General features: G+C 42.5%; 1 protein-coding gene across 9 annotated transcripts in view; it reads right to left on the bottom strand.

The window, feature by feature from the left end:
* Nucleotides 1-14611, bottom strand: part of ica1 (islet cell autoantigen 1) — a 272925-nt gene that overhangs the window by 212532 nt on the left and 45782 nt on the right. For all 9 annotated transcript variants that reach the window (XM_038797509.1, XM_038797513.1, XM_038797517.1 and 6 more), the window contains one exon: nt 1427-1499. In XM_038797509.1, the coding sequence (XP_038653437.1) occupies nt 1427-1499 (73 nt within the window). The remainder of the gene's footprint in view (nt 1-1426; nt 1500-14611) is intronic.

The raw sequence follows: 14611 nt of genomic DNA, 5'->3' as shown, positions 1-14611 counted from the left end.
CAAAGTTTAGGTTTTGCACGTGGCTACCCTCCCTATTCATCCATTATATCTAATTTTTTCCCTCAGCTGAGAGCAGGAGGTATCTACTGTAAGGCTGACTCTCTCACTTGGTGTCCAGTATAGGCCTGAACCATAAGAAATAGCCGTAAACCATTTGGTCCATTGATCTTGCTCCACCATCAATAAGATCAATTGTGGCATGAACTCCACTTCTACCTCTTACAGATCGAAAACTTGCCAAACTCAGCCCCGAATACATGACTTGACCTTCACTGCCCAATGGTCCTCTAAGACATTTTTCATCTCGGTCAGAAATAGGAAACCCCTTTTTTTAAAACTGTATATATGTACCACCTCGTATACTGAATGATTCAGAACTAGAAGTTCCCAGGTTTAAACCCTGATCTCTGTAGTTTACTAGATAGCGGTTACGGTGCAGAAATTGGCCGAATATGACTGACAAAGAGAAAATTAATTGAACACTCCACTTTCTTCACATGGGCTGGAATTCTCCAGCCATTGGGATTCTCTATTCCCACCAACACAACGGCAGCATGGGGTGGCTTCAATGCAAAACCTCATTGACAAGCAGCAAGAGTAGAGAATCCATCCACCAGTGAACAGCGTGCCGTCGAGATACAGGTGGCTAGGGGACTGGAGAATGCCGACCGAGAATGCCGCCCATCGTTTCAATTCATCAATTTTTGAAAGCCTCATCTCAGCAGAGGTCATCAGTCACAAACTGTATCTGATTTTCAATGTTCTTCTGCTCTTTCAAGTGGACTTCTCACCTCTTTTAATGCTGCGGAGACAATCCTGCAGAAAGTTCCACCCCTGGAGTGGATGGCTCTTACTTGCTGATAGGGATTATACTGGCACCCCACTCTGCACTCTAAATGTCCCCAACCTTGGGGAAATAGGTCAATGAGAATATCAAATTGAGATCAGAAAATATATGCACAGACAACAGGAGCTGAGGTACAGATCCAGCACGGTTTAGCTCACTTGGTTAGATAGCTGGTTTGTGATGCAGAGCGAGGCCAGCAGCGCAGGTTCAATTCCCATACCAGCTGAGATTATTCAACCTTGCTCCTCACCTGAGGTGTGATGACCCGCAGGTTAAACCACCACCAGTCAGCTTTCCCCCTCAAAGGGGAAAGCAGCCTATGGTCATCCGGGACGATGGCGACTTTACCTTACCTAATAAAATAGCGGAATAAATGCAAACGGCTAAAACGCCTTTTGTTTTTAAATTACCACTTACATTGAATTGAATCATATTTTTAATTACTTATTTTTGAAATGTTTTTGTAAGTTCTCCCTTTAACCTTCCAAAGACAAATTACAGATGGGAGCATAAATGAACAGCAATATATTGAAATCATTCAGTTAAATTTTAAATATATTCAATAAATAAAATACATACAACAAATCCGTTTCTGGTACTGTTCAATGACCTTCAGCAGTTCCATACATGTTCTCTGAATGGAATGGAATATCTAAACAAAACATCATTAAGGATATTAGTGTAATTGCATGTGGTGAAGACATGCCAATAAACAGAGTGTCATACCAAAAAACTTGGCAAGCGACAATAGGTGACAAAATAGGTTTGCTGCTAAGATGCCCAATATTGGTTGGTCACTGAAGAAGGGAATAGTTTCAAAACATCCATATTGGCTAGCTGAATTATCAAATTAGGTCATCACTGTTCACAGATTAATGATAAAACAAGCTGCTGTAAACATGCCATTAGTTCCATGCTAAACATATTGGGCATAAAAGTGTGTTCTCTGCTTGGCTGAATGCCTGAACCCCATTGCTTTGACTGAAACCTGTTATGAAACCCTTAAAATCAAAGTTGCAATCACTTTTTGGATAGACCTCAAAGTAATTTTTATTGAATTTGTACAGCTTTTTTTCCCCCAAATAAAAAAGTGCATCAGCAAAATGCTGCAGATGCTGAAAAGCGGAGCAGAAAACGCTGGAAATACTCAGCAGGTCTAGCAGCATCTGTGGAGAGAGAGGCAGTTAATTTCTCAAATCTATGACCATCCTTCAGGATACACATCCTATAAAAAGCACAGTACATCTGGTGTAGGCATCATATTCTACATGGTTATATTTATGAACACAAGAGAGAATTATAGGTCATCAGCTCATTGTGTACCTGTTGTTAGTAAATAGAGATAGTTAAGGAAGTTGATTTGTATTTGTGGGTGTTGGGAATAAACTATAGCTTTAGTAAGCTTCATTTATATTTGTGTTGAGAAATGGCGAACCAAGTCATAGTTTCACTTTAGAGTTGTCGGCAAGTCTGTCTTTTTTTGTGTCTCTGCGTTTTAATGAGGTTTTACAAATCCGTGAAGTGGACAACTGTGTTATCAAGGAGGGAGGAGGGTAGTAACTTAGGGAAGTTAAAGAAAAGTGGAAAGAACTGGGCTGTTGCCAAGCAACAGGGGCCCACAGTCATAGGAACAAATAGAAAATAGTTTTAGTTCAGTTGGAAAAAGGAGCCAAGGCTTGACACAGGAGGGGAACTGCAAAATGATGATTCCCGCCCCCCCCAAAAAAAAACAGTAGAAGTCTCAGAAACCAGGGAGTGGGAGGAAAAGGAAGTCCCAGGAAAACACTTAAGTCAAGGAACAAGAGTCTGAACAAGATCCTGTTCTGTGAAGTTAAAGTTGGGGGCAGAGGAAAAGGCTCCAAATGAAAGAGAGAAAGCTGAAGGGCAGCAAAATCAAGGTAAAGTGGGCTTGCGAGAAGCCAGAAGAGGGAAGGAGACAGCCAAAGATTGGTGACATCTTAATACTGCCCTGTGAGGCAATGGTGTTCTGTTGCTATGGCTGAGAGGGGCTGGTGTTGGAGGGTAGGAAGGCACCTTCCCTTGTCCTGAAAAACCTTGGTTACCATTTCCAACCTCTTCATCAGGTCTAAGGAGGGATTGTAGATGCGCTTCTAACCAACCAAATGCTCAGTCAACTTGTTTCCATGATCAATGACATGGTTAGAGCCAAGTTAACAAATGGACAGGATCCTGGCCTGCATGTTGAAGACCAAGCCATTTATCCATTTCTGCATTAAGCAGGTCTTTCCAGAGTTCTATCAGCTGCCAAGATCAATTGCAATGACTTTTCTGACTGCCGCTGAACACTATTATTGTTTCCAGCTTCAGTTATGTTGATTGCAAAACGATATGTACTGGCTGCAATCTGAACTTTATCTGAAGCTTCTATCTTGGGACAATATGGCATGGAACACTCGTCCATCTACTGTGAACTTAGTTTTGAAACCATTCTCCGACCGTCGGCCATCCTACCCCTAGAAAAATGTGCCAATTGTAAGCTTTTAGGAGGTGGCAAGCACATTGAATGATGGCAGTTCTGATAGTTATATTTTTGCGAATGATGTTGCTGCCTGGGAGGAGGTTGCAAGGGACTATGAGAAATTAGGCTGAACATCGACCGTCTCAATTTCTCTCATCCCCTTGACTCACTATAACGTGTTTCCCTCTGAACGTGTTGCACTCCATTTCTCACAGATGCAGTTGTCATTTGGTATACTGAAGTCATCAAGAATTCTCTCCCCCCGCCCTCCGGCCCGGTTGACAGAGTTCTTGGCCATTTCCCACACCTCTGCTCTCCTCCTCCCAGAAACACAATAGGGTTGCTTGTCCTCACCTTTTTCCCCACACCAGTTCGACAATTTCAGACCGTAATCTCCACTCCCCCATTTTGTTTACTTCTCTTTGCACATGTTGGCCTGAATCTTGTTTTGCTTGTTATGCTTTCTGGTGACAGCTGTTCATTATTCTGCTGTTCACACCTGCTCTGCACCCATTTTTTGTTTCTTTACTTGTCCCGTTACCACTCTACTTTCCCATTTGCTCTTTCTCACCCTCCCCCATTTCAGCCACATAAAAGCGATTACATTTCTAACATTTACTTTTCTCTTTCTAGCAGTTGCTGCCAGAATTACTGTGTATTCTAGCATTTTCTGTGTTTATTTGTTTGAACAGAAATTGGATACAGGAAAAGAGTAAGAGGGAAGACAGAAAATGAATGGAGGGGTAGGGGTTAAGAGAAGGGATGATGCTGCAAGAAAAGCTTGGGGAAAAAGGAAGGGAGGAGAGGGAGAGACAAGGTAAGATAAGAAGGTTGAGAAGAAGGGCAGTATAGTGGCGCAGTGGTTAGTGCTGCTGCCTCACGGCGCTGAGGACCCAGGTTCGATCCCGACTCTGGGTCACTGTCCGTGTGGAGCTTTCACATTTTCCCCGTTTTTGCGTGGGTTTCTCCCCCGCAATCCAAAGATATGCAGGGTAGGTGGATTGGCCACACTAAATTGCCCCTTAATTGGAAAAAATTAATTAGGTACTCTTAATTTTTTTTTAAATGTTGAGAAGTAGGGAAATGAAAGGATATTTGGAGCAGAGAGCCTAAACAAATTAGGAACAGATGCAAGGCAAGTGGGAGTGCATGTAGGATCAATACCAATACAGCTCATCACTATCTCCCAAAATACCACAGGCCACATGATTCCTGCTTCCACTGAACACATAACACACTTTCTTTCCCTTGTTTCCCTTCTAAAGTTGTATACCCTACCTCATCATTGCATACTTACACACTGCTCACTGATGTTAGCTAGTCGTAGCAAACAGCAAGGCATGATATTGGTGAGGGTTGAGGAGACAATGGCAGGTGTGCGTTCACATGAAAAAGCATAGGAACAAGAATTCCTTTCTAGATGCATTACATCTCTCCTTCCCCTTCACCACCCACCATCCATATGGACGGGTTACACCTGGGCAGGACTGGAACTGATATCCTAGGGGGGCTATTTGCTAGAGCGGTTGGGGAGTGTTTAAACGAATGTGGCAGGGGGATGGGAACCGATGCAGGAAGTCGGAAGGTAGTAAAACAGGGACAGAAACAAAAAGGCAGTAAGGGGAAAAAGTGTAAGGCAGAGAAGCCACAGTCAAAAATAAAAAAGGGCGACAGTACAAGGTACAGTGACTGAGGGGAGCTCAGTGAATAGGTGCAGTAATACTAAAAGGAATAAAACAGGCAGTAAAAACATAAATGGAAAGTGACCCGGCAGGTTTTTACATGAAGATATGGGTTCAACAACAAGGAAAATTAGGAGAAAAGTTATGAAAAATAACTTCGGAGAGGTTACTGATCAAGACGTTAAGATTCAAAACAGAGATATAAAAGCCAACATAAGTGTACTTTACCTGAATGCTCATAGTATTCGGAATATGGTAAATGAGTTGATGGCATAAATCATCATGAATGACTATGATTTAGTGGCCATTACTGAAACATGGTTAAAGGATGGTCACAACTGAGAGTTAAATATCCCAAGGGTATCAAACTATTCAGGAGGACAGAGTGGATGGTAAGGGAGATGGTGTAGCTCTGTTATTTAAGGATGACATCCGGGCAATAGTAAGGGATGACATCGGTGCTATGGAGGATAAGGTTGAATCTATTTGGGTGGAAATCAGGACTAGTAAGGCGAAAAAGTCACTGATAGGAGTAGTCTATAGGCCACCAAATAGTAATATTATGGTGGGGCAGGCAATAAACAAAGAAATACCTGATGCATGTAAAAATGGTACAGCAGTTATCATGGGGGAATTTAATCTATATGTCGATTGGTTTAACCGTCGGTCAAGGCAGCCTTGAGTAGGAGTTTCTAGAATGTATCCGCGATAGTTTCCTAGAACAGTACTTAATAGAACATACGAGGAAATAAGCGGTCCTAGATCTGGTCCTGTGTAATGAGACAGGATTGATTAATGATCTCATAGTTAGGGATCCTCTCGGAATGAGCAATCACAATATGGTGGAATTTAAAATACAGATGGAGGGTGAGAAGGTAAAATCAAACACTAGTGTTTTGTGCTTAAATAAAGGAGATTACCATGGGATAAGAGAAGAGATAGCTAAGGCAGACTGGGAGCAAAGACTTTATGGTGAAACAGCTGAGGAACAGTGGAGAAACTTCCAAGCAATTTTTCAGTGCTCAGCAAAGGTTTATACCAACAAAAAGGACGGATGGTAGAAAGAGGGAAAAATCGACCATGGATATCTAAGGAAATAAGGGAGAGTATCAAATTGAAGGAAAAAGCATACAAAATGGCAAAGTTAAGTGGGAGACTAGAGGACTGGGAAATCTTTAGGGGGCAACAGAAAGCAATCAAAAAAGCTATAAAGAGTAAGATGGATTATGAGAGTAAAAAGCATACAAAATGGCAAAGTTAAGTGGGAGACTAGAGGACTGGGAAATCTTTAGGGGGCAACAGAAAGCAATCAAAAAAGCTATAAAGAGTAAGATGGATTATGAGAGTAAACTTGCTCAGAATATAAAAACAGATAGTAAATGTTTCTACAAATATACAAAACAAAAGAGTGGCTAAGGTAAATATTGATCCTTTAGAGGATGAGAAGGGAGATTTAATAATGGGAGATGAGGAAATGGCTGAGGAACTGAACAGGTTTTTTGGGTCGGTCTTCACAGTGGAAGACACAAATAACATGCCAGTAACTGATGGAAATGAGGCTATGACAGGTGAGGACCTTGAGATGATTGTTATCACTAAGGAGGTAGTGATGGGCAAGCTAATGGGGTGAAAGGTAGACAAGTCTCCTGGCCCTGATGGAATGCATCCCAGAGTGCTAAAAGAGATGGCTAGGGAAATTGCAAATGCATTAGTGATAATTTACCAAACTTCTGGGGTGGTCCCGGCTGATTGGAAATTAGCAAACGTGACACCACTGTTTAAAAAAGGAGGTAGGCCGAAAGTGGGTCATTATAGGCCAGTCAGCCTAACTTTGGTAGTAGGGAAAATGCTGGAATCTATCACCAAGGAAGAAACAGCGAGGTATCTGAATGGAAATTGTCCCATTGGGCAGACGCAGCATGGGTTCATAAAGGGCAGGTTGTGCCTAACTAATTTAGTGGAATTTTTTGAGGACATTACCAGCGCGATAGATAACGGGGAGCCAATGGATGTGGTATATCTGGATTGCCAGAAAGCTTTTGACAAGGTGCCACACAAAAGGTTGCTGCATAAGATAAAGATGCATGGCATTAAGGGTAAAGTAGTAGCATGGATAGAAGATTGGTTAATTAATAGAAAGCAAAGAGTGGGGATTAATGGGTGTTTCTCTACTTGGCAATCAGTAGCTATTGGTGTCCCTCAGGGATTAGTGTTGGGCCCACAATTGTTCACAATTTACATAGATGATTTGGAGTTGGGGACCAAGTGCAATGTGTCCAAGTTTGCAGACGACACGAAGATGAATGGTAAAGCAAAAGTGCAGAGGATACCGGAAGTCTGCAGAGGGATTTGGATAAGTTAAGTGAATGGGCTAGGGTCTAGCAGATGAAATACAATGTTGACAAATGTGAGGTTATCCATTTTGATAGGAATAACAGCAAAAAGGGATTATTGTTTAAATTATAAAATATTAAAACATGCTGTTGTGCAAAGAGACCTGGGTATGCCAGTGCATGAGTCGCAAAAAGCTGGTTTACAGATGCAACAGGTGATTAAGAAGGGAAATGGAGTTTTGTACTTCATTGCTAGAGGGATGGAGTTTAAGACTAGGGAGGTTATGCTGCAATTGTACAAGGTGTTAGCGAGGCCACACCTGGAGTATTGTGTTCAGTTTTGGTCTCCTTACCTGAAAAAGGACATACTGGCACTGGAGGGTGTACAGAGGAGATTCACTAGGTTAATCCCAGAGCTGAAGGGGTTGGATTACGAGGAGAGATTGAGTAGACTGTACTCGTTGGAATTTAGAAGGATGCGGAGGGATCTTATAGAAACATATAAAATTATGAAGGGAATAGATAGGATAGATGCGGGCAGGTTGTTTCCACTGGCGGGTGAAAGCAGAACTAGGGCCTCAAAATTTTTAGGACTGAGTTTAGGAGGAACTTCTTCACCCAAAGGGTTATGAATCTATGGAATTCCTTGCCCAGTGAAGCATTTGAGGCTCTTTCATTAAATGTTTTAAGATAAAGATAAATAGCTTTTTGAAGAATAAAGGGATTAAGGGTTATAGTGTTCGGGCTAGAAAGTGGAGCTGAGTCCACAAAAGATCAGCCATGATCTCATTGAATGGCGGAGCAGGCTCGAGGGGCCAGATGGCCTACTCCTGCTCCTAGTTCTTATGCTTTTATATCCGGCAATACAAAATCCTGAACCAGACCCTGCATTGAGTGCATTGCTAAAGGAACTAGCATCTTCTCACCATGAACAAAGTCATGGGTAATTTACGAATAATATATCTAATTTGCTGTCTATGTGCAATTGCTTTTCAGTCACCCAGAAATACTATGTCCTGTCAGACCAGTTCCAGCACGGCTGGATGTCACGTTTCCACCTTATTTTTAATACTTTATTGTGGGTCGGCATGGTGGCACAGTGGTTAGCACTGCTGCCTCAGAGACAGTGGGCTTGGGTAGGATGCTCTGCTCTATCAAGAGGGTCGGTGCAGACTCAATGGGCCAAATGGCCTCCTTCTGCACTGTAGGAATTCTATGGTCTTTTATATCAGACTTCCATTGAGTTCCTTTGCTGAATCACCAGCATACACAACATTGCGCGGATAAAGTGTGTTCCTCAAACACAGGTCTTCAAGTTCAGTGATCAACAGAAATTAGCACAAGAAGATGAGGATGGTTAAAAAAGGTTGTACAAGCAAAAGTAGACCATAAGATTAGGATTGCATAAAACAATATAATGACTTCAGTAAGTGTACGGAAGTAAACGTGGAGCCGAAGAATTGACATGTGAAAGGCAGCAATGATGATGAACAATTGGACAACCAAGAAATTATGGATATCCTGCATAATTTCCTTGCACAAGTACCAGACCTTTGATTTAAGAAGCTCTGGACTACACGTATGCCGGATTTGGGAAATTTATGGATTTTGGGCCCTCGGCCTAGCGGATACAGTGAACTTATAATACATGGAATAAAGTATGAGCAATAATAAAAATTATTGTTTTCTTATTTTACTTTTAAATTTTCTTAAACTGCATTAACTGAAGAAGAGTCGGTCAGTATCAGAAGAAATGCCTGGGGCGGTAAGCTTGTGCACAGCCACAGGTTGGAGAAGCTGAGGCTCCATCATATCTCTTTTAAAAGCTCAAGTTGTTTCAAATACGTGAGCCTTTCTTTCACCGCTTGTATTTTGTAGACAACATGTTGCCTTGTAATAAAACTCATCTCCTCCATTCAATAAATTAATTCCTTCGTAATGCTGCACCTGTCAATAGACACTTTTTCTGATGTATCCAATGCACCATTTTCATCATCATTGTCACTCTCATTCTCTGCATTCTTATTCATGCCCACGTCGCATATTGCACTGTGAGTTGGAGGTGAACTGGAGCATCATTGCCAACATTCAGACAATCCTCAACAGGTCATATAAACAACAAGAAAAATCCTGATCCCTGGAAAGATCTAGGATTCTGGTTTTACCAAAAATAAGCAATTTACACCTGTGCACACATGCTGCATTTCAACATCTGAGGGCAGTAAGCTGTTCCTTGGAATCTTTGAAGCCCATTGATGCCGTCTCATCCACCATTACATAGATCTTCCTCGGAACACATCTCCAATATAATGAGGTCTCATTAGCACATGTATGCTGCTCTGCTGTTTATCTTCTTCTGAGATTATTCTAGAAAATTCATCTAATTACGCCTCTGCAGCTTCATGGCCAGCTGAAGCTTTTTTACCACATACTTTCAGCAGACATATACCATGGTATTTTCAAAATTTGTTATACCATCCAGATGAGTATTCACATGGTGTGCTTGGGTCAGAATAATAATGCGATTCGATGGATATTTTTAGGTCTAATGGTGCCTGATCCAAAGTAACATTTTGTCTAAATGGACAATCTTTTACTGACAAAGTATTTTCCTATTATCCATTCATGTGGACATATTACTGTCAGCGTAAAATTTAAGTAACTTCTCAATTTGCTTCTTCAAATCCTAAATGTTCGATCTACCAACACCATATTCTTGACTTAATCTTTTCACTGAAGCCTGCTTCTCAAGACGCATTAGTAATTCCTCTTCCTGCTTATAGAATTACAGAATTATAGAATTTTTATAGAATTTACAGTGCAGAAGGAGGCCATTCGGCCCATCGAGTCTGCACCGGCTCTTGGAAAGAGCACCCTACCCAAGGTCAACACCTCCACCCTATCCCCATAACCCAGTAACCCCACCCAACACTAAGGGCAATTTTGGACACTAAGGGCAATTTATCATGGCCAATCCACCTAACCTGCACATCTTTGGACTGTGGGAGGAAACCGGTGCACCCGGAGGAAACCCACGCACACACGGGGAGGATGCACAGTGACCCAAGCCGGAATCGAACCTGGGACCCTGGAGCTGTGAAGCGATTGTGCTATCCACAATGCTACCGTGCTACCAAGCAACAAATGCTTCCTCTTCACACTCCCGCCAACCACACAACTTCCTGGCCTTTTTGACATGAAACCATACAACGTAGGAGCAGAAATACGCCATTCGACTCATTGAGTCAGCTCCGCCATTCAATGAGATCATGACTGATCTGATATGGTAATCCTCAACTCCACTTTCCTAGCGGCATGGTGGCACAGTGGTCAGCATTGTTGCCTCTCAGCACCAGGTACCCTGGTTCAATTCCGGCCTTCGGTTACTGTCTTTGTGGAGCACATTTTCCCCCGTGTCTGCATGGGTTTCTTCCGGGTGCTCCAGCTTACTCCCACAGTCCAAAGATGGATTGGCAATGCCAAATTGCCCCATAGTGTCCAAGGATGTGAAGGTTAGGTGGGGTTATAGGGTTACCGGGATAGAGTGGGGAGTGGGCCAAGATAGGCTGTTCTTTCAGAGGATCAGTGTAAACTCAATGGGCCGAATGACATCCTGCGCTGTAAGACTTCTATCCCCATAACACTGGATTCCCTTACTGATTAAAAAATCTGTCTATCTCAGCCTTGAACAAACATAACGACCCAGCCTCTAAAGCCGCAGTAAAGAATTCCACAGGTTAACTCCACTCAGAAAATAAGTTCCTCCGCATCTTGGCCTTAAATGGGCGACCCCTTCACTCTGAAATTATGTCCTCTGGTCCTATACTTTCCCACATGGGAATACAAACTTTCAGCATCTACCCTGTCAAAGCCCCTGAGAATCCGCTATGTCTCAATAAGTTTGCCTTTCGTTCTTCTAAACTCCAATGCATACAAGTCTAAATTCCTCACAAGAAATTCCCTCCATACTCAGGATCAACCTAACAAACGTTCTCTGGACTGCCTCCAATGCCGATATATTGTTCTTTAGACAAGGAGACCAAAACTGTTCACAGAAACCAGGACTAATAAAGACTAGAATTGCAGAGAGACACTTGCTCTCAAGTGTTTGAACTGTCTGTAATCGATGGGGGAATTGGTAGCGCCACCAAATAAAGCAGCAGCTCGGAGTACTCTGCATGCCAAGTTAAAATTGCTACCCCAGGAGCCATTGTCTATCATATCCGTTTTTGTGATGACAGATAAGGGGCATTGGTAAAGAAGCTGCTGACTCTGTCCCAGAAGGGAGGAGGAAATTTTAAAGAGAGTAAATTGATATTCTGTGGGCTGCACATGGTGGAGTTAGGGCCATCAAGCACAGGTAGCTTGGCTGTTATTTGCGTATGGTGTTGCAAGTACGATGCTGCCATGGTGCCATCAGGTGGCTACTGTATGCTACTGCTGGACATTTCACAAAAGTTTGATCACAATGTCAAATTTTGTATTCCTAACTAATCTTACAGTTATAGATTTGCAGTGTCAGACACTGGTGGTCGGTCAGATTTATGACAATTAATTATATTCCATATTTCGTTAATGCAGGCAGAGGCTGACATTTTTACAATTTTTTTCTTAAGATTGAACCAGTCATTTCCGAAACAGCTTTTGAATAGTATGTTGTAACGCACTTTGCAATTTGACTAAATAGATAACATTTGCTTCTAGTCAGAGTCATAGGGCAAGATTTTTCACAGGAAACTGATGGCAACCGAAGTTTTGAACATGGAAGGAAGAACATTTGGCTGATCCTGCCACTGTTATTTTTCTGAAAGAGAAGTCCAATTCTGCCACCCATTCCAAAAACCCTTTAAAAGTATTTAACGGGTACATAAGTCAACAAACCCAATAATAATTCATTAAATTTTTGAATTCCGCACAAGTTTCATATCAGGAAATGGACTATTTCATGACTTTTGGCCACTAATTTTACAAAATAGTAAATTTAAGCCAAAATGTTTCCAAGGAGGAACATAAAAGGAAATCCTTGTTCATGACAAAAGAGATTAGTGAAAGCAAATCCAAGGGCACGGTTGAAAGGTAGGAAGAGAAGGAGTCTTTAGGACCAAAACGGGCCAGTGCCAATTTAAGTTCCATTATCTTGGGCCCTCTGCCCCCCTCACAAACCTCTTCCTCGGGCAGAACGGTGGCGCAGTGGTTAGCACTGCGGCCACACGGCACCGAGGTCCCAGGTTCAATCCCGGCCCTGGGTCACTGTCCGTGCAGAGTTTGCACATTCTCCCAGTGTCTGCGTGGGCCTTGCCCCCACAACCCAAAAGATGTGTAAGATAGGTGGATTGGCCATGCTAAATTGCGCCTTAATTGGGAAAAAAATAATAATTAGATACTCTAAATTTTAAAAAAAACCTCTTCCTCAGTTTGCCAGACCCCGAGAATTCTCTCTCCAGGAGATCGTTCCATATATGAAAAACATTGGACATCCAATAAATACACAAAGACATTGGGTGAAGCATACGGAGTGTAGTGTTACACAGTAGAGAGGGTGCATGGAGAGAGGAGTTCAGTCCATAAGAGGGTTATTCAGGAGTCGGGTCACAGCGGGGAAGCTGTTGTTGAATCTGTTATTGAGTGTTCTCAGACTTTTGTATCTTCTCCCTGATGGAAGAGAGAATAACCCAGGTGAGAGGGGTCTTTGATTATGCTGCCTGCTTTCCTAAGGGAGGTGTAGACAGACTCAATGGGTGGGAGGTGGGTTCACGTCATGGACTGGGCTGTGTTCACGGCTCTCTGTAGCTTCTTATGGTCTTGGGCCGAATAGTTGCGATACCAAGCTGTGATGCAGCCAAATAGGATGCTTTCTATGGTACATTTGTAAAGATTGTTAAGCGTCAATGTGGACATGCCAAGTTTCCTTCGTTTCCTGAGGAAGTGTAGGCGCTGTTGTGGTTTCTTGGTCATAGCGTTGACATGGGTGGACCAGGACAGACTGTTGGTGATGTCTACACCTAGGAATTTGAAGCTGTTAACCATTTCCACCTCAGCACCATTGATGCAGACAGGGATGTGTACAATACTTTGCTTCCTGAAGTCAATGATCAGCTCTTTAGTTTTGCTGATATTGAGAGAGATTGTTGTCGTTATATCACTCCACTAGGTTCTCCACCTCCCTTCTGTACTCTTACTCATTGTTGTTTGAGATCCGACCCACTACGGTCATGTCATCAACAAACTTGTAGATGAAGTTGGAGCCACATTTTTCCACACAGTGGTGTGTATAGGGAGTATAGTAGGGGGCTAAGTATTCAGCCTTGTGGGGCCCCGGTATTGAGAACTATAGTGGAAGAGGTGTTGTTGTTCATCCTTACTGATTGTGGTCTATGGGTCAGGACAGTAAGAAGTCTTACAACACCAGGTTAAAGTCCAACAGGTTTGTTTCAAACACTAGCTTTCGGAGCACTGCTCCTTCCTCAGATGAGCCACGTCCTAGGTTTTGGAGTTTTGATATGAGCTTGGCTGGGATTATGGTGTTGAAGACAGAGCTGTAGTCAATGAATAGGAGTCTGATGTAGGGGTCCTTGTTGTCCTATCTATCCTCTTCTAAAATACCACTATATTATCTGACTACTGTCAAAATCCAGACTGTTTTTCCCTCCCAAGAGTTGAACGGAACTCCGCATTGTAAAAAAAAAAAGGGCTATGTGCAGCCTCGGCCGAGTGTTCCCGTCCAGGCTCCTTATACAACGCAAGTCGCGTTGAACAGTCATGTGTTTCGTGGCACTGTGAATACCATAAAACACACGGCTAAACACGCTCTATAGGGCAATCTTTTCCCTTTTGGGACGATCACGCCCAGTGTTACATAGATTAACATAGCTGGCTCTCACAGAAGTTGAGGGAGAAGGGGTTCCAGAGCACTATTATGTTAAGAACAGAGTTCTGATGAGGATGTAGAGACATCCTCATGGACCTGTGGACGGTTGTTCATCACATAGTGGTACCATCCAAATATGGTGGTAAATACTGCGGGTAGCACATGAGATTCAATGGAAGGACATGTGGGAATTTGGAAAACTCAGTCATCAGTTAACTGGCATTTTACTGGCCAGGACTGGGTAAAGGTGTAGCATTTCTGTAGAACCTATCATACCTGTCAGGTAATAGGTAAACCATAGAATATGATTAGACCAGCACCTTTGATACTCATACCAGTGTTTGAAGAACCATTTAGTCAGGTATTGGTAGATTGCATAGGACCATTGCCTAAAACGAAGGC

The sequence above is a fragment of the Scyliorhinus canicula genome, chromosome 5, assembly GCF_902713615.1.
Source record: "Scyliorhinus canicula chromosome 5, sScyCan1.1, whole genome shotgun sequence".
In the NCBI taxonomy this organism is placed as follows: Eukaryota; Metazoa; Chordata; class Chondrichthyes; order Carcharhiniformes; family Scyliorhinidae; genus Scyliorhinus; species Scyliorhinus canicula.
Note: the sequence above shows the minus strand (reverse complement) of the source record. Positions and strands in the feature narration are given on the sequence as shown.